Source organism: Achroia grisella, unplaced genomic scaffold (genome assembly GCF_030625045.1).
Source record: "Achroia grisella isolate CSIRO2021 unplaced genomic scaffold, CSIRO_AGI_Agris_v1 utg109, whole genome shotgun sequence".
Classification (NCBI taxonomy): Eukaryota; Metazoa; Arthropoda; class Insecta; order Lepidoptera; family Pyralidae; genus Achroia; species Achroia grisella.
In genome coordinates, this window is record NW_026712573.1 from 3,889,206 (window position 1) to 3,915,697 (window position 26,492).

A 26,492-nucleotide genomic window follows, 5' to 3' on the forward strand; every position below is an offset into this window, starting at 1 on the left:
TGACAAGTCATCGGTGCCGTCCCGGCGGGCTGCTGCCCGCAGGGCTGTCACCATTGAGAAAAATATCAACAAGAAAAACTATTTAAAATCCATAATACACACTTAAAAACATATTTCGCACAATACAACAGCATTTGGTAATTTTAAAATTAATAGTCTTGACAAAAATGTCATACGCTTTTTAGCTACATATGTTGCTGACGAAACTTTATATGTGGACTGAAAAAACAATATGTAAAATGAAAAGTGTATAATAAAATTATGTGTAAGGGATTGCTTATAAAAAGTAGAAAGAAAAATACATTTATTTGGTCTATACAGTTCATATAAATATTATAATATATTTTCAAACCTACTATTTTTACCTATAGTTGTTCTCTAAAGTATCTATTATTTATTAACTAATAAATATCGTGACCAGTACAGTTTACAAATTAATATCTTGACATATTCATTTGTAAACTGTACATATAAATATTACAATATATTTTCAAACCTATTGTTTACGCCTTTTAGTGAGATAAGGATCTTGCTTGTGTAATTTAAATCGGAGATTCCAGGCCAGTTTTTTAACTACTTGAAAATGGTACATCGGATGCGTTTGCGATCGTTAGTGATAATATAAACTATAATCGTCGTCATATTGTCTCTGGCTCGCTGAAACCCCAACGTTGCAGTGTTACCATATTAAAATAATAATTTGGGCCACATATTCATATATATGCTACATAAATATACTATTTATATTACCTATAGTTGTTCTCAAAAGTTTTAATCATTATTTTATTGTAACGTTAACCGAGAAATACAAAGATCTTTGCATTACAAATCTTTCAATTTCTCGTCTTAATCTATACTATAACACGCATGTATTATACATATAAACCTTCCTCTTGAATCACTCTATCTAGTGCTGAAAACTGCATTAAAATCCGTTGCGTAATTTAAAAGATACGCAATGAACAGACAGCCGCGGATACTTTATTTTATACTAGGTAAAGATTGTTACAAAATATCCTAAATAGAACAAACAAATCTTTTTTGTAACATTTAATGAAATTATAATTAATCAATTAAATTGTCCATTTCTTTAAGAAGAAGAAGAAGAAGAACAATGTCGTTAAATTGCTTTATTGCACATGCTTTTTCTTTAATTAAATCTCTTTCGTCTTTCTTTAATTAAAAATATTTTTATCTTTAAAAAAAATGAATGGCCAGCCCTACACAATTCATACGTGGCGACCTGCCCAGCATAATAATAGATCGGGCGCGGGGTGGCCCATCGCTCCGTAATATCATGTGAGAGACGCTGGTAAATTTATCAATAGTATTACACCCAGCACCGAGAGCCGTGTGTTCGCATCGCCTTATATTTTATTCAGGCTGCGATGCTTTGACATTGATCTTTGTTGCTTTGTAACAATCTTACACAAGTTCCGATACGTGATACCTATCTGTGCAAAAAGTAAAGGTACAACGCGCTAAATTCATGTCAAAACTTAAAAAAGATCTCAGGACGTTTCACACAGCGTCATAATATCTATTAGTTTTTATTGCTTCGTAACAATTTTACACAAGGTCCGATACGGGATATCTGTGAAATAAAAATAAAGATGCAACGCACTTGCGCTATGCTCATATAATAACTTAAAAAAAATATAATAACTAGCAAACTTGAAAAAAATAATATTGCGACTATAAATTGAGATTTAAGCTATGCTATCTTTACTTGAATGATAGGATAGTTTACATCTCAATTTATACAAGTTGGATCAAATTGCACACAATGTGCAAATCAAATTTGCAATCTGTTCAGAAGTTTAGGTCATCGCGGACAAACAACGTGACACGTAATTTTTATATATACAGATATGTACTATCTCAGGACGATTTACACAGCGTGTATCATGTGAGAGACGCTGGTAAATTTATCAATAGTATTACACCCAGCACCGAGAGCCGTATGTTCGCATCGCCTTATATTTTATTCAGGCTGCGATGCTTTGACATTGATCTTTGTTGCTTTGTAACAATCTTTGTCAAGTTCCGTTACTTGATATCTGTGAAGAAAAAAAACAAAGGCACAAGACAGTTGCGTGAGTCTAGCGCAAGTGTGTTGTGTCTTTGGTTGTAGCAAAACTTAAAAAAAAATTATCTCAGGACGACTCACACAGCGTTATCTAGTCCCAAGCTAAGCAGAGATTATGTTATGGGTCTAGTACCCATGATGATTCACATAACGTCATCTAGTTCTAATCTAAGCAGAGCTTGTGTTATTAGTACTAGACAACTGATATATATATACATAGATATTTTTTCTATATTATACATCTCATCAAACAATCATACTCATGAATACAAATGTTACTTACCGTGCAAGGAATCGAACCCGCAACAAAGTAAGGTGCCGGGGCCCACTGTTAGCCGCACCATCGTACCCGTGCGTTTACCTTTTATTTTATTTACTTTTATTTTAGAAAAAAATATTTAATTATAACATTAACTATCTGTTAGTAAAAGTCCCGTCAAAATCCATTCAGCCGTTTAAAATATTAGCAACAATAATTAGTTGTTTTTTTTTTATTATAACGTATCTAGGTACTTTCATATTATAATGCATGCACATTAGTGAAAAGCTTTTAATTTGAAATTACAAACGGACACTACAATTTCATTTATTAGTAAGGATTTCACCATCTTTTATCTATTGCAATATACCTACTCGTTGAAGTTCGTACTACCTCTTATACATTGTAATTTCTGATGTCCAATTTGTCAGGTCTTCGAACCCTGCATTATTATTTTTTTAATTTCAGCATTACATGATCAAAACCAAAATCAATAATCATTCATTCATGTAGGACATTTTAGCGGCTTATGAGCGTAATTTTTCTTTTTTATAATTTAATTTCCCTACCATCCAGATTCAATATAGAAGAGCTGGCAAGAAACACACCTGAATTTCTTTGTTTTTTTTTTAAAAAAAGGCCAGTTTATTTTCATTGTGTTCTTTTGTAGGTGTCTATGTTTAACATTAAATTAAAATCCGTGCATGAACTATTGCCACGCACGCTCGTCATTCAGGTATCATATAGAGAAACATTATCCCGGACCTACCTCGCACTCATTCACTGCCAACAGTAATCTGCGAGGCTTTAAAATAAACAAGAATTAAATTACAACGAGGCACACGTACAAAATCTCTGAAAACGAAATTTATTGTTGCCTATATCTTGGTTTATTTATAAGAAAGCACGGCCCGTACACAGCGAGATGAAATTACGTGATACCATTCCGAATCAAAGTGAAATACAGCTGGTACAACTGCGAGAGCAATCCATTCCCCCACCTTCCTATATGGGTTTGGTAGCGTTATATTTTCATCAAATTGTACTCCGCCGATTGCTTGTTTATTAGATAAGCGTTTTGTTATTCAATTTAAGGGGTTTCTGTGAAATTTTAAACATCCAAACATTAGTACATTATTTATGTATCTACTGTAATTTACAGAGTAATTCACTGTCGACATTACACTGAGTAACTAGGTAATTAATCACTACATTTTTAATATTGGCTCACAGATAAGAGAATATTATATATCTGGATTGATTGTTCCATATTCAAATTTTCAAATATATCTAAATAATAACCTTTGGACTTTTCACATAACGCCATCTAGTCCCAAGAAAAGCAGAGCTTGTGATATGTCTACTAGACTAATTAGATATTTTTTTTAATAGACGAAGGAACATATTAGGCACTTGATGCGGCACGATGAATTTATGGAAATTATTATTGAGGAAAAAGCAGAAGGTAAGGGGGAAGGGAAAGACAAAGGCACATCTACATCAAGCAAATTAAAGACAAAATTGGAGTCGTGTCGTATCAACATTAAAAAAGCATGATGGAAGATTGTAGAAAGTGGCCAGAGCGCCACCGACAAGAGCGTAGCGCTTAAATTATGAATGAACGAATAGTTTTTTTTTTTTGTAAAAACGTACATAATATTCATAGAAAACACCCAGACCGATACAAATGTTTGTACCTGGCGAGGAATCGAACCCGCCACCATGGGGAGTAAACTGGTGTGCTAAACCGCAAGACCACCAGGGCCAATACATAACTGGATTGACTATTTGAATATGGATTCAAATCGTTTCAATAATTTACCGTAAAGTTGTAACAAAATTACTTCTTTCGTTTATTACCTTTTGTGTTATTCAACTGCGTTGTGTTATACAACAACTATATATTTCTAGCAGATATAAAGCAAAATAAGTACTATTCAAATTAGTGCACATTTAAAGTTTATAAATTCTTTGCTATGAACCGGAGAATTTTGTCATAAACACATTTTTCAACATTCAATCGATTTATTTTTGAAAAAAAAAAACCAGGTAAGCATAATCGTAAAACACTCTCTATAAAACAAATCTTATACCTACTAAGAGATTATCTGCTAGAAATATATAGTGATATCTCATTAGGTTAGCATTGGATAAAATATAAATAAAACATCGAATAAGTACATAAACAATAATTTACGATACATTTCTTGCCTTGATAGAATTAACAATTAATGAATATTTTGAGATATGGAACAAAAAAACTGGGAGTAAGTTTTATTTAACAAAAATATATTACAAATTGTCGTCAGAAATGGTTTCTTGTTAATTATTTTTAAATATGCGATTATAATCATTCTGTTTTCCAATAGGGTTTTTTTACTAAATATTATATAAAATAGTTACCTAAAGCAGCTTAGTGCATTATCTAAACGCAATTCATATGATACTAATTTAAAATGATACTTCAATGGCGCTATCATTCCACGTGCCAAAGTAAAATCAACCTTATCGTAAAGGAATAGAAAGAAATGACTTTTTAGTTCCATTTTAATCCGTAACCAAGTAACATTGGCGTCTTTGTTCTGTCAGAATGTCTACAACGGTCAAATGTCAAACGTAAATATACAAAACACTTCAAAATAGGAATTTAATTCACAAAGTAAATTTGAAAATGGATTCCCGTTTATATGAAACTAAATTGGCAAACCATGCAATATTTCGTGACATAAAAGACAGTCTCAAAGAAATTCCTAGTGGAAAACTGTGCAATTTGTTGCTATTGAGGGACGATGTGTTATATGTTTGGAGTGCTACTGAAAACTGTATATTGTGTTTGAATTTGAAACAACTGGAGGAACGTGGCGACGAAACACAGTATCAGGTAATATTATTAATATCTTACTGTGTGAATCATTCGTTTATAAAAATGCCGGCAATGTTTTGTTACTTATGTATTTGAGGTTATGTTGACATTCACATACATTATTGTGATCCTATTAAAGAACAACATATCGTTTAAATTCTTTAACAAGTAGTGAATATTATTAGTAGTAATGGTTAATGGTTAGTTTACATATGAGTTTGCGTTTTAATTCATAGATATTTTCAAATACCTAATTGTACCCTCAGACTAAAATCATATAAGTCACATTGCATTCACCCACATTTTCTACCGGTACAATTAAATGGTCAGCTCCGGCCGTTAAACATTTATTAATGGATATCATATATGTCCGCTTAGCTTCATTGAAATTCTCCTATGACAGTAATGTTTCCAACAAAATGCTCTGAATAAGGTGTACCATATAAAATATTAGCTTGCACCTTCATTTGCATCACATTTACTTGCCCTTTATATTCTATATATATTACACCTAATTTACATAACATCTTTTTAAATTATAGCCAATGTGTTACTCTAAGATATAAGTTCTATACTGTAAAGTTTAATCAAAATCCATTCCATAGTTTTTGTATGTAAGATTTACAAACATCCATCCATCCTTTCAAACTTGCATTTATATTATTAAATTAAGTAAGATTCTGAGTAAACAAAGTAAAGCAACAAAAGCAAATCTTATCTACATGAAGAAATAATTATATAAATCTTTTATTCTTTAATCTGTCTAGTAGCCTATATTTCAACCAATGTTGACATTGTTGTAGTATACAATTAACAAAGTTGTTTGTGTGGATTAGGTAAAACATAGGTGGGAAGAGGATTGGTAGTAATGTGGACTGATGATCCCATTGCTAACAATGTACCATGTCAGGTTGACCTCCACGCTGTTCCCCCTGGAAACCATCGTGATAATTTCCCAGTGAACTTATCACGATGGGCTAACTGACCTAACTTCATGTTCATCATATCATCCTCCACTGGTGCCCTGCCAGCGTAAACCGTTAGCGCAGGCGGGTGCATTATTCCATTATCATCCACTAAAAAAACATAAGTACCCACATCTAATGTTGTCCATATACATATATGGGCCATGATTACCACTTACCATTACCTGTTCTCTCACTTAGAACTAAGATTCTGAATTTTGAAAATGGATGTGCACAATAGGTCTATGCAGGTTGCAGCACCTGACATTAGCCCGAAACTTTTAATAAAAAAATAGCACTAAAATCTGCATATATGTGTATGAACAGACAAATAATAAAATATGTTGTAATTGTATGTCAGGAGTATATAATGTGGGGCGCACGCTGGAGGACTGGAGCTAGTTTGACTTTCAAGTTATTTTAAAAAAATCTCATTTGTTATATAAATTGTTTAACTGTTCTTCTCGACTGAAATAGCTAACAATACTGTATGGTAAGGTTAGCAATGAGACCCAGAGGGATGATGGATGGGGCAAGGGAACTAGTTCCATTATTTGTTAATAATCTAAAATTCTAAATTGTGTATCTTTTCCATTTTGCAGGTAAGCATTAGTGACTTATTATGAAGCTGGGTTTAATACCTTAATTATATACTAAAAGAGGTAAGTTTGCTGTACTTATAATATTTAAATACTTGGTCGCAGATTTGATTCCTGACATGGTGCAAGTTTTTATTTTCATGAGTATGATTGTATTGGTCTGTGTTTTATATATATATATACATTTATATACATATAGTATTTATATCAGTTGTCTAGTACCCATAACACAAGCTCTGGTTAACCTGGGCCTAGATGCTGCTGTTTGAAGTGTCAGAGAATTACTAGCTGTTCCCGCGACTTCATCCATGTGGAATTTAACTTTATTTTTCTAAAATAAAAGTAGCCTAAGTTACTCCCTATTTAATCAGCTACCTGCCAAAAAAAGTACCGTCAAAATCGGTCCAGCCATTTCAGAAATTAGCAGGAACAAACAGATAGACAGACAAACATTGTAAAACATGTTATTTTGGTGTATGGACTGTATTTATAATCATATGCATGTAGTAAAAAACGGTTATTTCAATATTACAAACAGACACACAATGTATAGATTATCTTCACACTTCATAAGCAGGATTTAGGAAACGTCTCTATTAAATAAATCAATGCTGGGATCAAATGACAACTGTCAGTTTTAAATCGATTAGTCCTGATGATTGTATCGATAGTGTTATTGTAAATATTTTAGTGGCGAAAGTGTGCTTGACTGGAAGGTTATTTGAAGTTCGCAGGTCAGCTGGTTGTAATATAAAAGCGAATGTGATTACCAGTGGTAGACTGCAAAGTGTCTCAGTCTCACCTATTTCAGCCAAGCAACTTGCTTTGTAACCTGTTTTAATTGTAGAATGCATCAGGTAGTGAAACTACAGCTTAAGAGGCATAATATCGTAACCCTGAATGGCAACGCATATGTGAAGTAGAAAGAGAAATAATTTTATTAAAATAACTTAATATAAACACTTGAATTTTCATATTTTTTTATATTCTAGCGTTCAGTCGAAACGCAGACTTATCGCAAGAATACTGAGCAAGAAACTTGCAAGTTGCTCTTTTAAGTAAACATACTAAATGTTGTTTAAGAATAAAAACAGATTAATAAGGAATAGGCATACGATAATCAACACAGAAACTACTCATTCGTTGTACAATCAGATAATATTATCAGCACTATGAACTTTTTTCTATAATAAATAAATAATAATGTTTTTGCAGAAAAAATAAATATTATAATAAGCTATGTGGTATCTCGACTGTCACATGATAACGTGATATCCATTGTTTAACGCTGTTCATGTACATTATGTATATATTGATGACGGTTACCGCTCACCATCAGGCAGACCGTCATATTGTTTGCCATTCGAACTTATGAGTTTATATCTCATGCCTAAATAAAAATGTTTTAACCTAATTTCACATAGTACATTTGAGAACATTTTTGAACCTAAGTGGTTAGGGACAGTGCGATTTCAGATCAGTTTCCTCCCAGGCACACTCTGATTGTGGAAACTACCGGCCGAGGTTTTCTCTAGAGGCTCGGGTCCGGATGCAAATTCATTCAAGTGATTCTAAATTTCTATTGCAGTATGATTTGAAGTTAGTTTCTGTTACTGCCCAGCATTGGAAGAGAGGGTGTAATTTTTATAAACTACTTTGTTTTCATGATTTTAAGTTAGTTTTTGTTGAAGTCTGGCGTCGGGGAAGTTATTGTAATCTTTTTTTTTAAATACTACTTTTTGCTTCTATTTTTCTGATGTTTCTGGCGTACGTAGACCGTGGTAAGCGTTTTTTATAAAGACTTAGTTATGGCAACGCAGGGGCTGTAGCAAATTCTTTCTAGAGGCCCTCAATTTCAATTTCAGTCATTCATTATTATATAGCGTCAAGGAACGAGACATAATTTTTAAAACTACAATTTTTTTTATTGTATTCAGTTCAGACAGCAATGAGATTAGTATTTGCTGTTAGACTAATCCATCGCTTTAGAGACCTCAGTATGGCTTATTCCAAGAAGAGTACATTAAGATTTCCTAAAGGTGGACAACGCGCATATGTCCACCCTGATATTTCAGGCTACGGTATCCATTTACCATCGAATAGACCGTATGCTTAATTAGATAGAGCTATATTATTTTGGTCATGCGGACGAAGTCACAGGCATGAACTAGTTCGTTGCATAATGTGTTTATCCAAGTGTTTTTCACCACGAAATTCAAATTACAAGCAATATCCATCAATTACGGGACTAAACAATGAACATGTTACAGTGACCATTGAAAAGAGCTCTCGATTTCCAAGACCGCCATTAATCTCACTTGGAACGTTACCGCCGAATTAATTATCCTCTGACCATACGATTTAATGGGCTTCCTGAGGGACCCTGGGGTTTCCGATTAAATCACTACTTCTCATTGGCCGATTTATAGTGACCGGTACATTGCCTCGGACCTAACTGAAAACGCTAGAAGAGATGGGATTTGTGGCCATTCAAATTGCGGTCTTCAAATTACGCAATATATGTAGATACACTAATTCATTTATTACTCCTTTTGTACTTTATTCATCAATAAGGCATAATAGTAGTAATAACAATAGTATAGACAGTGTGTAAAAGTAAGTACAGACCGACTTTGGAGACAGTATGAGCGAAGCATTAATTATGTTCTGTATTAGCGGAAATAACCCAACAAAATAAAGTAATGATATACACAGACACAAAAATTCTCATATGTGAAGAAAGCAGAATATCGCGTACATACAATATGTTATAAGCTTATTTTAAGGAATCTATTGCTAATATTGTAACACTATGAATTCGTAATTTTAATCATAATTACTTTTAATCTATAATTTTTAACAAGTAATTTTCGCATTAAGATTTTCGATAAAAAAACTAAATTTCCAATTTTTTTGACGGCCTCGGTGGTCTAGCGGTTTAGCACATCGCCTTACTTTCGATGATGGCGGATTCTATTTCTCGAACAGTACAAACATTTGTATTTGTGTGTATATTTGTTTGTCTGGGTGCTTCCTATGAATGTATTTACAAAAAAATATATTTAACTTGTAGCCATAACGCAACATCTGCTTACCTTGGTACTATAGAGATAGCGCGGTGTGAATTGTCCAGTGTTATTATTATTATTAAATAAGTTTACACGTACCGAAGTGATACGCATAATATGTATGCGTATCACGCTTTGTTTTTCAGACTTGGTTTTGAAAATCGACAGATAACACAGACTACAAGGTCTCAGTAGTTCACTAGTCGCCCTTAACATCGTTACGGGACTATCCAGCAGGATTTATTGCAACGTACTCGCCCTTTGGCGTCCAACATAGCCCTTTGCCCGGGCCGATTGTTAATCTGAACTTAGGTGTACTTTTCACCTTGGTCGTTGGAGCCAAGACGCCCCTAAATCTAAGAGGATGTGAACCGTTTATGGGGTGATTCAGAAGCCTTTCTGTATAGAAATCGTTGGTATGTAATCAAGAGAATTGCTAGTAATTTTCTGCCTTCAAAACAATATTATACGCACCGCCAATAATTTTCTCTGTATCACTCATGATTAGACAACGCCGCACTTAAGTCCGCTAAACGTGCCTTTACCGTTTGCATTACTGACATATTATATATTTTGTTTATTTTATTTAGAACATCAAATTAAAATAATTTAATAAGTGTTAGTAATATCTTTAATTTCGATCAAATATTATTTACTACAATAATAACATAAAAATATATTATAAATAGTGGTAATTGCAGAACATCTATAAAGCAAATCACATCAGCTTAGATATGCTATTTCTAGTTACATAATAAAATCTATATATGGAGACTTAACCTGAGTTCTGAATAATAGGTCTAATCTGATTTAGATTTAATACATTTTACGGTCGGTTCCTAGTATTCACCTAGTATAAGCATCTACTAGAAAGGAAAATCCTGAAATTTACATTTGAAGAAAACAAGTAAATTATAACTGTTTTAACTGACGATGACTGGCTGACTGACTGACTGAACATATTCTATATTTCTGTTCTTTTTTATAATTCTGTTTCCTGAATACTTATTTCCCATTTCCAATTCTCCAACAGTAGTTTAGAAGAATGAAATTAAGAACCTACTCGTATATATCTACACGTTATCATTCAGCCAAATCTTTCTGCATCTAAAACTTGATGAAACTGTACCTACTCTGAAAAATTGTCTATTTTTTCTCAGCCATGTTAATTTGTTGGTTCCCTCAAATGTATGACATACGAGTGAAGACGGAGATAAAGAAAAACTTAATAACATCTTCGTAGATGTATTCATCTTTATTACAAGATGCTATAATAAAATTGAGGAAGTTCATATTTTGCTACTTCCGCAATCTACCTTCGATTTAATAAGGCCAACTTGAACCTCACTTTAAACCTTAATCTTCGGTCCCTACCAATTAACCTGGGCCGCATTCTGAACATAAATGCTAAGCAAATATTGTCACAATTACTAGATAGCATCAGCCTGTAAACACGCGGCAAAGATTGGTGCCCTACGGCGTATATCTCAAGGCACGGTCTGTACGGCCGTTTTATACTAGCACAAGTTAGAAGAATCCGCGGAAAATACTAGATTATAAGTACCGCATTATATGTATCCTTATTCGATGAATAAATATTGGCGACGTGGACGAAATTAATATTTTTCCAGACTCAGTGTAGATATTGAAGATTTTATTGTACTATAATCCTTTTCGCCATAGTTTCCCATTTAAGTACATTCAAATTCAAATTCAAATTCAAAATATCTTTTATTATCGTCATTATTTGTATAAATCGGCTTCGATTTTATATAACCAGATTATGTACTTAATGAAATTGTCCAAATTAGTGTAAGACTTTAAGGTTATTTCAGAATTATAAAAAATAATTAAATTACGTTAAAGTAATCTAAAATACCTAAATTATAATATAGTGTTTAAATTCATGCATCGTAAGTACGTACGTGCCGTCTTACAATAGTGAGACAAAAGGAAAATCGTGCTTATATTCAGAATTGTCAAGAAAATCTATATTAATACTTACTTCTAATCATACCTTGCGATCTTCGTTGACGAGGGGTCTGCTAGGATATCGTGTAATATTCCTGTATCTGTTTACTAATCTGCAATTAGTAAATTATGTCGAAAACTCTCTCCTCTCCTGCCTTAAACCTTGTAGCTTTAAGACGTTTTCCTCCGTGCCTTTAAGATCGTTTTATTACCATCCCGGATGGACTTCTGGGATGGATGGTGGGGAATGTAAATTTAGTGTACGGAGCCGGACGCGAGGAGGTGAGCATCCGATTGTTTTGTTTTTGCTTGTGCCGCATTAAACGACTGCACTCTACACCGTGTCGTAGCGTCTTTGATAGTATTGTTTTGAGTTTTCCTTGAATTAACTAGATTTATACTTCACATTCTTTTATTTATTGAGTATGGATCGTTAAGTTTCAGTTTTTTAATAATATTTGGTCGTATACATACGTACACATACTTTCTGTGCTACGTCTATTACGTACTAAACAATTGCCTAAATGACAAACATTGGCATTAGTTGTTAATGAATAAAGTTTAAATATAGTGATATCATATTAACTATCATCAGTCATTTATCAGCTTGAATATAGTTTCACTGATTTTGTATTTACCAAATAACGTACTTTTGAAATACGATATGAAAATTCATCAATTCTTTTCATTACAGAACTGTTTAACTGGCGGCCGATAAAATCTATTGTGTGGACTAACAACGAAATTGTAACTTTAATGCCTTTACACCAAGTTGAGAATCCAACTTTAAGACCTCAGATTTTGGAGGAACTTAAGACGGTCGCGTGTTTGCAGGCATTTCGCCAGGCCTTTGTTTAGACGTGTTAGATCGATGTGCTTAATGTATGTGAATCGAAATGCACCACCGTTGGGTTTAATTTGCCGCCTGTCCATTTGTTCCGATTGTGGGTTTATTTATTGTGCAACCGAAGATTGGCTTGAAAGGAACAAGCAAACTTAGCGGTAACAAACTTTGGTACTTGTGTTGAATTTGTAGTCTTTGTTGTTTTCGTAGTTTTATTGATTGATACTTGAGTTTCAGTGACTGTACTAATTATAAAGCGTTAGCAATTTACACTGACATCAATAAGAAAATTTCATTTCGCAAAATTTAAACGGATCGTATCGTAATATTTTTGTAAATGTAATGAATAGAATCAGTTTTAGTAGAAAACCAGTAAAAATATATAGTAATAGTTTTTGGGGTTTTTCTAGAAACATGAAATTGTAGTGTAAATAATGTGATGTAGTCGAGTGATGTCTGAAATATTCGAGACAAGAATTTTTTATCAAGAAGATCACAAAAATATTGAACATATTAATTGAAATGTAAATATTGCTCTAATTGCTTGCTTCAAAGTAAATATATTGTTTATCTGTTTTCCGATCCTTCGTCGATGATAATAATTACGTTTTACATAACTATAAAATTAATCTCAGCCTTAACATTTTCGTAGGTATTAAGTGAAATATACTTCACATATCCAAATTACATCAACACAATCAAAGTAACCCTAAACATAATCCATAAACCATTAGAGGCTTCTTGTATCGATACTTAGTCCTTCGTGTCCGGATTATGTACCCTCGAAAGGATTTTGGCCCAAGGCATCGGGCCTTCTTTGTTAACCCGATTGGTACGCCTTTGGGACAGGTGCGGCTTCCTTACGAGGCTTTTAATTAATAATGTCTCGATAGTGTGGAGGTGCTGTTAGTAATTTATAGAGGTGGCTGCTTGTGGGCGTTTGTTGTTAATAAGTTTGGCTACTCATTGAACTTGTACTAGTTTGTGTGCTTTGCGAAATTGCTGTAAGAAGTGATGGAAGTGGATAAATCGACGAAGTTGAAATTATATCTGAGGTCAATCGTAGCGTACGATTTTGGATTATTTAAATAATATCAAAATCGTTGAATGTTGAGTGGCATTTTTATACGCGCCTTTTCCGATTGCCGTAGGTTCGATTCCTTCCATGATACAAACAATTGTTTTCATGAGTATGATTGTATTTATCAGTGTGTGTTCTATATTCTTATTAGAGATTAGAGATTAGATAATATTGTATCAGTTGTTTAATACTAGTATTTAGTTTAGGAAATTTACTTACGGATTTCTATATTAAATAAAGCAATATTAATTACTGTAACAGTAAAACAATTGTTTCACTACAAAACGGTTATACACCACTATCAAGTTATGTACATAAACTAAGATATCACTTACTCCGTCGATAGACCATCATATGGGGCTTAATAACAGAAGTATAAGATAAACAGGTTCCCGAGAGACAATATATCTCGGCCCCTAACGAACAGACAGAATTAACTACACACTGTTGACGTCATAAGTTATTACTATCTGGTGTATTGTCTGATACGCCGATACTAGGATAAATTACCTCGCACGGTCTTTAAAGGGTTTCTAAGGCTAGGAACACGTCGATAAGCATTTCCAGTATCGTTATATTAATACGTGAACCAAAAACTTTGTATCCCTTTCATGAAAATTGTGCGGACGGACGTGTATGAAATTTTGCGCACTTATATATAGAGGAGTGCAGGATATATTACCTGATTATGCATAAAAATGCATCAATTCAATAAAAAAACATTACACACACTACCATATATTTGACACTTGTTATTGTATAATTATTTATTTAAAAAAATATATTCAAAGAGCAACACACAAGTTTCTTGCTCATTCTTTTTGTGATGCGTCTACGATACACGCATATGTCATATTGATAATAGATTCATATTGTTAACCATAAATTAAATTAATTATAGTCGAATTTCAAACATTGGGTGACCACTAGTATATGTAATCTTTTCAAATTATCGTCTACATTAATAAAAATAAGTGCAAATGTGTGTTTTGGAAGGAAACCTCTAGAAACATTTCAGTAATAAAAAAATTACAGAGATATTATAACGTATGGTAATATAGTCTGTATTGTTTGAAAGATGTTATTATTTATAGGCTTATTTTTAGAAAGATTTTTGTCTATAGGCTTATTTTTTTTCGTGTGCTCTATTAGTAATTGAATCCCCTCCGGATTGCTAGTATAATGGTACTATTGACTCAATTTGTAGCAATGTAGGATTTATTTAGATTCACTTTCATTTTGTCTTCTGTAGAAATACCGTGCCTAATGAACCGATAGTTTAAATGACCTAATTTAATCCGTCTTTCTTGCTTGTCATCTCCCCTCACCATTCTATAACCTTACGAACCAGGGGGAAGGGAATTTTTAGTAATATGGTCTGATGATCTTATTGCTAGCAATGTACCATGTCAGGTTGACCTCCACGCTGTTTCCCCCAAACTGGCTAACTGACCTGACCTCATACTCATCTTATCTTCCTCCACTAGTGCCCCGCCAGCGTTAAGCGTTAGCGCAGGCGGGTGCACCATTCCATTATCACTCATAAAAAGACTTGCACAGATTTACATATATAACTGTTTTATTACTACAACATATGCGTCATTCTGCTAATGATCGAAAACTCAAACATGGTTAACTGATATTTTGTTTTAATTGAATAATCATCTTTAAAAATTGTATAAAGTAAATTAAAATATTGACCTCTTCCTACTAAGTCGATATTACTTCGTGCTTCAAGTTGTTCCGGTAAGACGGGTGCGACCCCCCACCACCTTGGCTCCATACACGTTATATGTAAGCCCACGGGTGTTCATTAACTCATCATGTTAAGCCAATGAAATAGTATAGCCTGCGTCCTGTATAAATTGACCTGCCATGTAAATTCGTTTATATACGTGGACAGGTCAGGTAAAATAAGGCACATGCAACCTGCGCATACTTAGATATGTTTTAGAGAACTATGGAATTGTATCGACTAATTTTAGATACAAAGGTCTTAATAGTAGCAACGTTATCTTGGTATTTTATTTTTATTTTTATACAGACTCTTACGTGGTAGCCAGGTTTAGGTCCCTGAACAAATTGTAAACTAAATAATTAATCGTGAATATTTTTTTCTATCAGACTATTTGTTCCGTTTACGTATGAAATTCTAATATGGGTACGGTTCTAAGATTAAATGATATTGTTTAAAATAAAATTATATACGCTACACGTTAAATTATTGTAATCATTATTATATAATCCTCTCTCTCTCCTCTCTCATGGTTCTTACAAGTTAAACAGAAAGGAACCTAGTACAATTTTCTACTATTCCTAGATAACGTTTTAGAAGCTCTTCAAATTATACTCGCATTACCTAGTAAAAAATTATATCCCACAAAAAAAGATAATAACTGCAAATATCTCTACGAGTGCAGGATTATTTAATAACATTTCCCCACAAATGGAAACTATGAATAATTAAAAGCAGTTCGCGTATTTATTTACACGAGATGCAGCGAAAACGCTGGGTCCGCCACGCTGCACTTGAGAGCGAAACCAAAACGGCGTACAGCGTCATGTAAACGTGCATCGCGACAGAATACTTGAGACTCGTTCTTTTCCCGCCTCCGAGTGTCGTTGCCGACATTAAATCTTAATAAAACTCGTCATGCATCGCGCTGAAGCCCTTTGATTTTTCACTCGGCAAACCGCGTCTCGTCGTATCAAAGAAAATCATAACTCTTTTCATTGCGTGCCGATATAATGTTCACAAAGACCACCGTAATTGATCCCCCTGCTCCTGGCACTTTTTAATAGGACGCCAGCTGTGAACGGAGCCGATTGCGAGAGGTTCTGTTTTCATATTTAATGATTCAATGATTTTACATCTATTTTTTAATTATCATCGTCATTAGGATACAGATTAGTATACAGCACCTTCTACATTGGATAATGTGAATGATGAAATACAAATAAAGTTTGTTCAGCGCTAACAGAAATCTTTTATAGACAATTCTTGGCCATTTATTCAAAATTATAATTAAATATTACAAAAATATAAATGTTAATGGCGTAACCGGAATAAGAGATGATTTATTTTTTCAGAAAATCAAAAGCCCAAATTGTATTAAAAATATTTTCTATCTGTTTATAAACGACTACTTTATAGCTTAACTTTTAGTTTTTTTTTTTATGCTATTGTTTTTTAATCTGTGATTTCTTGATCCTTCCTAGTTTTATATCCTATAGTATATTTAAGATTTCTAAATTAATAAGCCTTTATTTCTTTTAATTACTAACAAAAATAGTCAACGATTCTTCTATTTGGAATAGTTCCTTTTAATGAACCCTAAAACCGTGCCATCAAAGAAACTAGAAACGCAATCCCAGAGTCCTCAATAGAATGGACAGTAGACCTTCAATTTCCTAATACAAATAAGCGAGACTAGTCCTCTAGTCCCCGCTCGCTACAGGCGACTCTTTGATATAACGCCATTGTGTTGGACCCTCAATCGCAGTCTCGATTATTGGAAAGAAAACACTCTCATCTATATTTTAAATAATGATCAGGGCAACGGCGAACAATTGAAAGCAAGCGGTGATGGATTGTACGGTACACCGGCAATAAAGAGCAATATTCTTTGTTGGGCTTTATTCTTGTCACCTTTGTGATTTTTTCTCCAATATAAAATTGTTTCATGATACTGGAAGCTTTTATGTTGATTACGTAGCTAATTGTATCGGAATTGTGGGTAGCTAGAGACAATTTTCATTTAGTAAATTTGTTACACCTAGGCATAAACTTGTTTAGGAGTTTTTTATGTATCTTGTATCTGTTTGTTATGTTTATAATGATACTGTAAGTTTCTGTAGTTATATCTACTTTGCTTGTTAGATGCTAACTATAAAATAAAAATAAACATCAAAGTTTTGTAAATGTAACGGTTATGAAATAAGTAAAAACAAAATTATTACAAAGTTCAAATATTTTCAATGACTATTCTTTGCATGAGATCGACTATTATTAATTAATATTGAAAACATAATCGTAAATTCTGTATTAACGTTCTTGTGTTTTTTTAGTAGTATTGCCTAAGCACTATAAACACAATATAGCTAAATACAGTCTTAGTTGAGTGCCATTATGTTTGTAAAATAATACCAATCAGCCTGATCTAGCTAAATAATAATTAGTTGAGTGGCAATATATGTTTATAAAAAAATATCATTTGTAAATCGAAAAATTGAATGAACGAAGAAGACTAAATAAAAAATGTAATATAAATTCTAAATGTAAGTGGAATTTATTCAGTGCAAGCTTAGAATTGCGATACACATAATAACAATAGATTTAGAATGTAATTAACAAAATATATACACACCACTATATAATGCAGAGCAATATATATATGGAACAAAAGTAAAAATCACAACAGATCATGAGAAAATAAATTACTTATATCGCAAAACAAAATGGCTGCCAGTGAACATAAAATGCGGAATGTTTTAAATAGGCGTGAACAGCAGCAGCTAATGAACCCTCGCTATACATCATTAACCGGTAGCACGAGAGTGTCTCACAAACAATCCCGTTCTAGTTCCGCGGAAGGGAGCTGATAGGAGTAGTGGATTCGTTACAGCGAGACCTCGAGTGGCAGCCATTGTGAGTGGAGGACGTCTGCGCTGTTGTGTCCGAGATGTGGATAATTGCCCCCCAGTAGCTGCTGCTCGAAAAAATATGTCACTCTGGAAGTGGAAACTGAATCTGAAACAATTTAATATAGTTTCACAGTTTTCTAAATTACTAGTATTATAAACGAGGAAGTTTGTTTGTGTGGTTGGATGGATGTTAGTTATGTCACGCAAAAACTACATTTTATTGAAACTTACGCTAAGTTACAGATACATCAGTATCATAGGCTATTTTCACGCGAATGAAGAAGCGGCCACTGGTATTCCTAGAGGAATATCTGTGGCCGCTTAAAGATAATATTGTACTAAAGGAAAAACTACAATTTCTTCGCATATGAAGTGATTTGCTTATAAAGTCAATTAAATTTTATTGACTTTATAAGCAAATCACTTCATATGCGAATTAAAGTTGTAGTACCTACACTGTACAAAAGTTGTACAGCGTACTGCAACTTTTTATTTATTTATTAATATTTTACGGCTCTGGGTACAAGTCCTTTTTAGCCAAACATAAAGTAATTCTATAGTGTATAAAGTGTAGTAAAGTTGTACTGCACTGATATTTACCACTTCTAATTAATTGTCATTTAAAATAAATAACTCTGGACATAATAATAAACAACTCACACAGTGCCATCTAATCCCAAGCTAAGCAGTGCCTATATTATGGGTACTAGACAACTGATACATACTTGAATACATTTTTTTATAAATACATACATAATATAAATAGAAAACACCCAGGCCAATACAAACAATCATACTTATGAATACAAATGAGTGCATCGTACGGAGATTGGAACTTCGGAAGGAAAGTGGTGTGCTAACCGCTAGAACAGCGATATCAAAAAGTGAAAACTTTAATAAATGTAAAATTTAAGACTTTTTAAGAAATAATACTACATTATATGTAGTACTTGCCAATCGTTATGCTGTTATAAATTTGGTTTGAAATGTTCATATACCTGTTCCATTTTCTCTCACATCCATCTACAGGGCGTAATAAACTGCGACCGATGTCTCACCCTGTATATAATAGATTTAATAGCGTCCCACATTTGCTTATTGTTCGCAAAGATGCCTTACGTCCCGTGAACAGGTAATGACGTTATTTATTGGCACTAAACGTACAACCAGGGCGGAGGACAAAGAACCTAATAGTGTTGCGGCGCTGAACACCTCGAAGGGATCTTAACGGACCATTATTTCATAGTTAAGAGTTTAAAGGCATTTGGTAACTCTATATTACATAGTTTGAGGACTATCAAGAATTAATTAGTTTTTGATTATTGTTATTGTGTACTTTCGTCTGTAGCCTTGCTACATATACTTTTAATTGTTTTAATTTATGGATATAATGTATTTAAATGTCAGTTTATAAGCTTATCGAAATCTCTTTTTATAATAGCAATTAGCTGATTTTGTATTTTATAAAAATCATTAATGAAGAATGCAATATTAGCTTTTTTTATTATGTATTATAAATAAATCAAAACAATAATAAAACATAACTGACTCTATCATGTATTCGACACACGCATCTGTACTCTTTTTGTTTATTGTTAGTCTGTGGACAAGTTGAGAATATATTATATTGTTTGTCTTTAACATATTATACATTTGTGTATATTCTTAATTAATGTTACATTAATTATGATCTATTTTCGACTACTGGGCGACCAGTACTACATAGATAGATATTTATTTTATTTACATCAACAAATACACACACATACACGTTTTATACCACAGTATAAATTCCAAAAAAAATCAGAAAACAAGAAAGAAGAAACAAATACAATCTTTATATATAAAAATTTCGTGTCACGTTATTTGTCCGCGATGGACTCCTAATCTACTGAACAGATTGCAAATTTGATTCGCACATTGTGTGCAATTTGATCCAACTTGAAAGATAGCATAGCTAACATCTCAATTTATAGTAGCAATATTATTTCATTCAAGAGCCTTAGCCACAGCAACGTTTGGCTGGGTCTACTAATAACTATAAAATATCATATATGACCATTCCCATACTCTTTCTTTAGTATCAATTAATACATAAAAAGAAGTTTAATAAAATCAAAGAGTACTCATTTAAGTGGGAATTCAGAGGGAGACGGAGAATGCCCATGCCCACATCTTGAAGTCAACAATGCCCTGTCGACTTGGTCTTTGCGTTGCACCGTTATTAAAATCTCATGAAACAATCGACTCGAAAGCGCACTTCCGTAGGCTGTGTACAGACTTAGTGGGGTGGATCGTGGTATTTTTTTATTAAAAAATATTTTTGACTATATAAAATAAGAAATAGAAATAAACTTTATCAAAATAAACTCAATACATGCACTTTTGAATAGTCTTATTATTGATTCTACCACTTCGGAATGCAGATTCATCACAAGAAGCATGAGCAAGGAACTTGTGTGTTGCTCTTTTCTATAGATGTTTTTTTTATATAAATAAACAATACACAATGACAAATAAGAGGCATGCGATAATCGACATAGAAATCGTTTCGAACTCACTCCTAGTGCAATCAGATAATATTGTCTGTGCTATGAATTTTAAGCTTTTATTTCAGGTTTTGAAGATTTATTATACCTATCTTAATATAAAAATAATTTAATTTATTGACTAAATGGAGGCTCAGTTCATTAAATAAAAATCATTAATATTTTATTTATAATTTAATTTTAGATTAATATGCGATATAATCTCCACAAATTGGAAGCTTATAAGATGAATGGAAGATACTAGAATCTGTATTTCTTATACAAAATGTGTAATAGAATCTGATTTGAATTAAATATCCATTTGTAATGTGAACCAACATTCAGTGCATGGAATTAATACTTACTGAAGCTATACCGATGGAGACCAAACGATCATTAAGGGATAATTATAATGCCACTTCACAGGAAACTGAAGGGTTCCCCACTCGGAAATCAGATTCTTTCTCTATTTTACGCGACGGATGTTGAGTATTTTGCTTAACATTTTGTATATGTATAGTGCAGTTTTCATTGTACTTATTTGGGCTGTAATTTCATTTTACAACAGTAGATCGACGTCTGTTTTAATCTTAAAAATACCTAAGTTTTCAATGATTCCATTACTATGCTATTTATTTTTATGCATTGTATATGTTACACACGTTGTCCAGCCTGATCCAATTTGAAATTTACATCAAATTTGATATATACTAATTTTGTATCTACGATGGCGATTTTTTTAGTTTCCTCATATATTCAATTTCTACATATTATCTATATAATAAAGTCCAGAAATTCAAAAACTTGTAATGAACCGTGCAAAGTAGTAGTTATTTTACAAATGAATTTTCTGATTAATTTATCTAAAATATATCTTTTTTCTTGATTAATAGTTATTATGTAAAACATTTCATTTAAGTCAATACCTCATTCATCTCTTGTAAACAGAATGTATTTTAAATTGCAGTACCTAATTAGCGTCTGCTTCGACTGAAAGAGGAATATTGCAAAAAAGCAATCGCGAGGCACGTCGTCGGCTGCTACTGATTCACTAACACAATTAAAATCTCTGATTCCAACCTTGTACTGCACAGTTCTGTAGTTTGTAATTATAGAGGAATAGCAAAATTCTGCACTAAACGTTTCCTTGATCAGCTAACTGTAATAAGTTTGAGCAATTTAATTTATCCTTTCCAATTTGGTTCATCTTTCATCGATTGTAATAATAATAGGTAGTATTCTGAATTCAGTTAAGATGAGACTTATTGTAAATAAGTTATAATAAGTTTTTAATGGTCCTTTTTATTTGGAGTCCGCAAACTTATTTTATTGTACTACCTCATATGGAACGTCGATCCTACTGAGAAGAAAAAAAAATCAGGTACTGTTATTTTCAAACTAATAATGATGATGAATAATGTTAAAAAAGTTGTATTTAATTTGTAGTAAGAAATAACTATAAAATAGTATTAATTAAGACATAAATACCTCTGATATAATTAATCATAACAAATTTTATTATGATCCGTACAATAATAGTAGGGACCGACGCAACAAACAACACCGAAGCGAAACCTTTACGGATTAATTTACAATTCACATTAATTAATATTCCTAACAATAGTTTTATTTGCTCTCCCCGTGTAGCCAACAAAGAGTTTCTATTATTTTCCATACGGCGTCCAGTTTAATTTGGTACAAAATCCTCGGCGAGTAGGTAGTTGTTAAATAGTGGTACAATACATGTGGCCGGTCCTCATTAATGATGGATTTCTTCGGTTTTGGACCTTTGCCTTTTGTGATCTTTGAACGTTTATATTGCGGCGAGAGAGTTTGATGTGTATGTTCTGGGAGTGTTAATAAACGTTCTCCGTCGCATATGTAATTTCAACCTGCAAAAATATTTGCTTATGAGAAAATATGCTTTGTGCATGAATGGATATTTCAAATAAGTCTTAAACGTAAACTATGTTTGCATTAAAGCCACGTTTTAAATATTAATAACGTGTAGACATGTTTTATGCACATGCTAGCATATTGTTCACATTCGATGTCATGTCAAGATATTTAAGTCCACATCAACAATTACAGAAATATTTATCTCATCAAACAAACTTCAGATTTTGATATTCAGAAACCGTTGTTGCGTTTAATCTCACACGAGCAAAATTTGAGGCATGTACCATAGAACAATGTTTGTTCGCAACCAAAGCTCGGACCTCTCGCGCGTAAAATTACTATCACCTCCTCTTACCTTAGGTAAATATGTCGGCAAGAAATTCGCTTTGAACCCTTTCGGCCCTTTGTTGTTCAACTAAAACTATTCTCAGTTAATCCCTGGATAAACAGCGCTTGTTAATAAATTAACGTGTTATTAATATATGTTACTGTGACCCTATGGTTGGCAGGTGTCCCTGCAGGGCCTGTTCTGTATTCTGTTTCATTCCGAACAAAGGTATGGGTAAGAAACGCTAATTTCGGGTCAACTGTAAATATTGTAACCGTTCCGCTTTTTGCTTGGTTGTTAATAAATTAGGATTCATTTAAGTGATGTGTATGCTTTGTTACCGTCGTTATCGCTGTCCTGTTGTAATTTAATCTATTTCAAAATGTCTGCCAACTCGTCCTTATATCATAGTTTATTAGGATAAACCTTTAGAATTGTATCTTACCGTTTCTATTAACCAACTTTCATTAACATCCGAAATATCCAACCATATTGGATCCCGCAACTAATCCTATGAATCTTCTCTTCATCCCGTATATATCCTAATAAATAGAAGAAAAAGTCGGTCAGAGGGCGAGAGCGGTACTAAGTGAGTGCTTTACGTCATATCCAAAATCCCCGTAAAGTGAGTCCAGTAAGCCGGCAGTGTTCGATGGTCCGCGCCCGTCGCGATCTCAGTAATAGCAATAGCTTTGTATTAAAGCCGCCGGGAAGACATCTTCAGGCGCGATTTGAAGGATGAGAGACCAGCGTTTAAATTGAAAAAGGCACTGCGTTTTACAGTTACTTCAAATGGACTTAGATTTCTTTTTTTTTTTTTTGCTGGTGTCTGAAAATATCAAGTTAGTGTTTTATTTTCTAAGTCTCTAATGTGGAATACATTATGTAAGGTTCCTCTTTTTTAGTGTAGAATGCAATACAAGATATTGTAACTAAATACCTGATTCCAGTAAGGCTGAACATAGAGTGTAAGCCTTTATATAAATACTGTACTACTCGCTTTCTCCGTTAACTTACACTGCGGCATTATATCGGCGTGGCTTAGCGCTTTTTCATCAATCCTGCTTTATTACAGCGGATTCGCTTTTGTCTACGTCCGGATGGCGGTCATTTAGCCTGACCGCGCCAGTCTCTATTACACCCATCCGATTCCATTCATATCTGTCGTCCCGGACCGCCCGGTATTCGTCTTCGGCCATCATCCAACCACCGTGCCGACTTTCCTAACGTGTACCTTTTTTTTCTCTTATTTTTAAGCCAGTTGATGTATAACCATCAGCTATTGTCGGTTTGTTTTCTGTTTGGCAATTTTTAACGGGATTACACCAGCGGCCTCGACTAGATCACGTCTTCGCAGCTGCCCTCTATTTATGAGGCAATATTTTATGGAATATTGAGTAAAGTGCTCTTTAATCTACTAATATAATGGGGGTTTAGCGGAAATATTTCTTTGCGTTCAATTGTGTTTCGGTTTCTTATTGTTGTGGGGCAGTTTTAGTGGCCATCGGTAGATTATTGTCACATGATATTAATCTGATATATTATACGCATGTAATATATAATATCCTTTGTGTTTTTCACCAAAGTTGTGATTCTTTTCTTGCGATATATGTGTATTGTTTTACTACATAAGTTAAGGAAGTATGTGAATATTAAGGCGTTCGCCCTACGCTTTCGGTTCTTTCTATCTGCCCTTTAAAGTACAAGGCGTGTAGGTAGAAAAATGAACAATTAAAGTTTTTAATTATACTTGCAACAACCAAATCATTATTATTATCAGCTTTAATAAATTTCTAGAGTCACAATAGACATCAATACAATAAATTCGCCAAATAAAAAGTAAATGGTACACATTATATTAATAAGATTCGTCATCAAATTTAATTCCTTATATGTTGCAAATTTAGCTCTAAAATAATATTATTTAACAGCTAAATTGGAAGAAATAAATTTGTAAAATGTAAAGTTTTAAAGACATATATTAAGCTGCTAATTACAAAAGATAACAATTCCTTCGATTCAACGTCCAACTACACCACTTTGATATCTGGCACGGCTGCCACGGGTTCCGATCTAATGGGATTAAATCATGCGACAGTAGCGTCCAGTGCTCGGCACGCCGCCATAAATAATCTCCTTTTATTAAACTCGTCGAGATTAATGATTATAGACTCGACTGTCCCCTTGTTTGTGCCCTCGTGTGCTTCCTTTGCACGATTTAGTGGTGTTATAGGGTGATCCTAACATAATATTATATTTATAAAGAAAATTGTAAGTGATACTAGTATTGGCAACATTTCATTGGTTAAATTATTCAATCTATTAATGAAACAAATAGAAATAATCTTTATTCAAATAAATATGATACAAAAGCGGTTTTGAATAATCATATAGTTTTTTATTCTACCATTCGTTCGGAACTCAAACTCATTACAAGAAGAACAAGCAAAAAACTTACTTGTTGCTCTTTTAAATAAATTCAAAATTACATTTTTAGGTTTTCGTTTAAATAAAAACTGACAAATAGTATAATTGTTAAAGTACAAAATAATTGAGTAACAAAATAAATCAGTTATAATTAACAAAGCAATGATAAAATATAATAATAATCTTTAATGTTTCCAATTGTTAATCATTTAAGTACAATGAAAAAAAATTACTTGCCACCCGAAAATTGTTTTAGATAGAAATTGGATTTGATAGAAATTTGAGAATAATTCGCAAACTTTACCTAAAACAGAAATTAGGCTAGAATCATGTCTATATAAATTTAATTACGCCCCAATGAATCATTAATAAGCAAAGGCATTAACCTTAAATTTACATACAGATAGAAATACCAAATATTTAACGATAATTATTATTAGTTTTTGTTATTACAAGTTTTAAAGCTGAATTTATTTCTTTCTTCCGCGGAAATGTGCAAGTATTAAAATTGAACTCTGGTATAATAGTGATAGTTAGTCACGGTTTGGTCGCCGAACAGTCATTAAGGTATACCCGAACTTTATCAATTCCTGATGATGCCTCGTTCAGAGGCGAATGTCGCAATGTTTGTGTAGACTCAATAACGGTCGGAATTTGATCAACTATAGAGAATCCTTGATGATGCCTCGATGAAACACGTGTATTTGTGTGGACTCAAGAACAGGTCGGAATTTGATCACCTATTGGTGATCAAATTCGTTCGAAGAAGATCGTTACGGTAGTCGAGTTCCCGCACTTAATATTTGTGGTCTCACTTATGCTAATTGTAGCGGAATTAGACAAAATAATATAAATCCATTAAGTTGTAATAGTTTTGTCGGAAACTGTATTTCTAATACTTTGATATATTGCAATCCCGCATTGGAT

The 26,492-nt window shown here is 33.1% G+C and overlaps 1 protein-coding gene across 1 annotated transcript in view; it reads left to right on the plus strand.

Moving 5' to 3' along the window:
* Positions 1-4,951: 4,951 nt before the first annotated feature.
* LOC131847632 (nucleoporin 88) overlaps positions 4,952-26,492 on the plus strand; it is a 136,432-nt gene continuing 114,891 nt past the window's right edge. Inside the window, exon 1 of the mRNA XM_059197247.1 lies at positions 4,952-5,229. Within this exon, the coding sequence (XP_059053230.1) occupies positions 5,020-5,229 (210 nt within the window). The 5' untranslated portion in view covers positions 4,952-5,019. The remainder of the gene's footprint in view (positions 5,230-26,492) is intronic.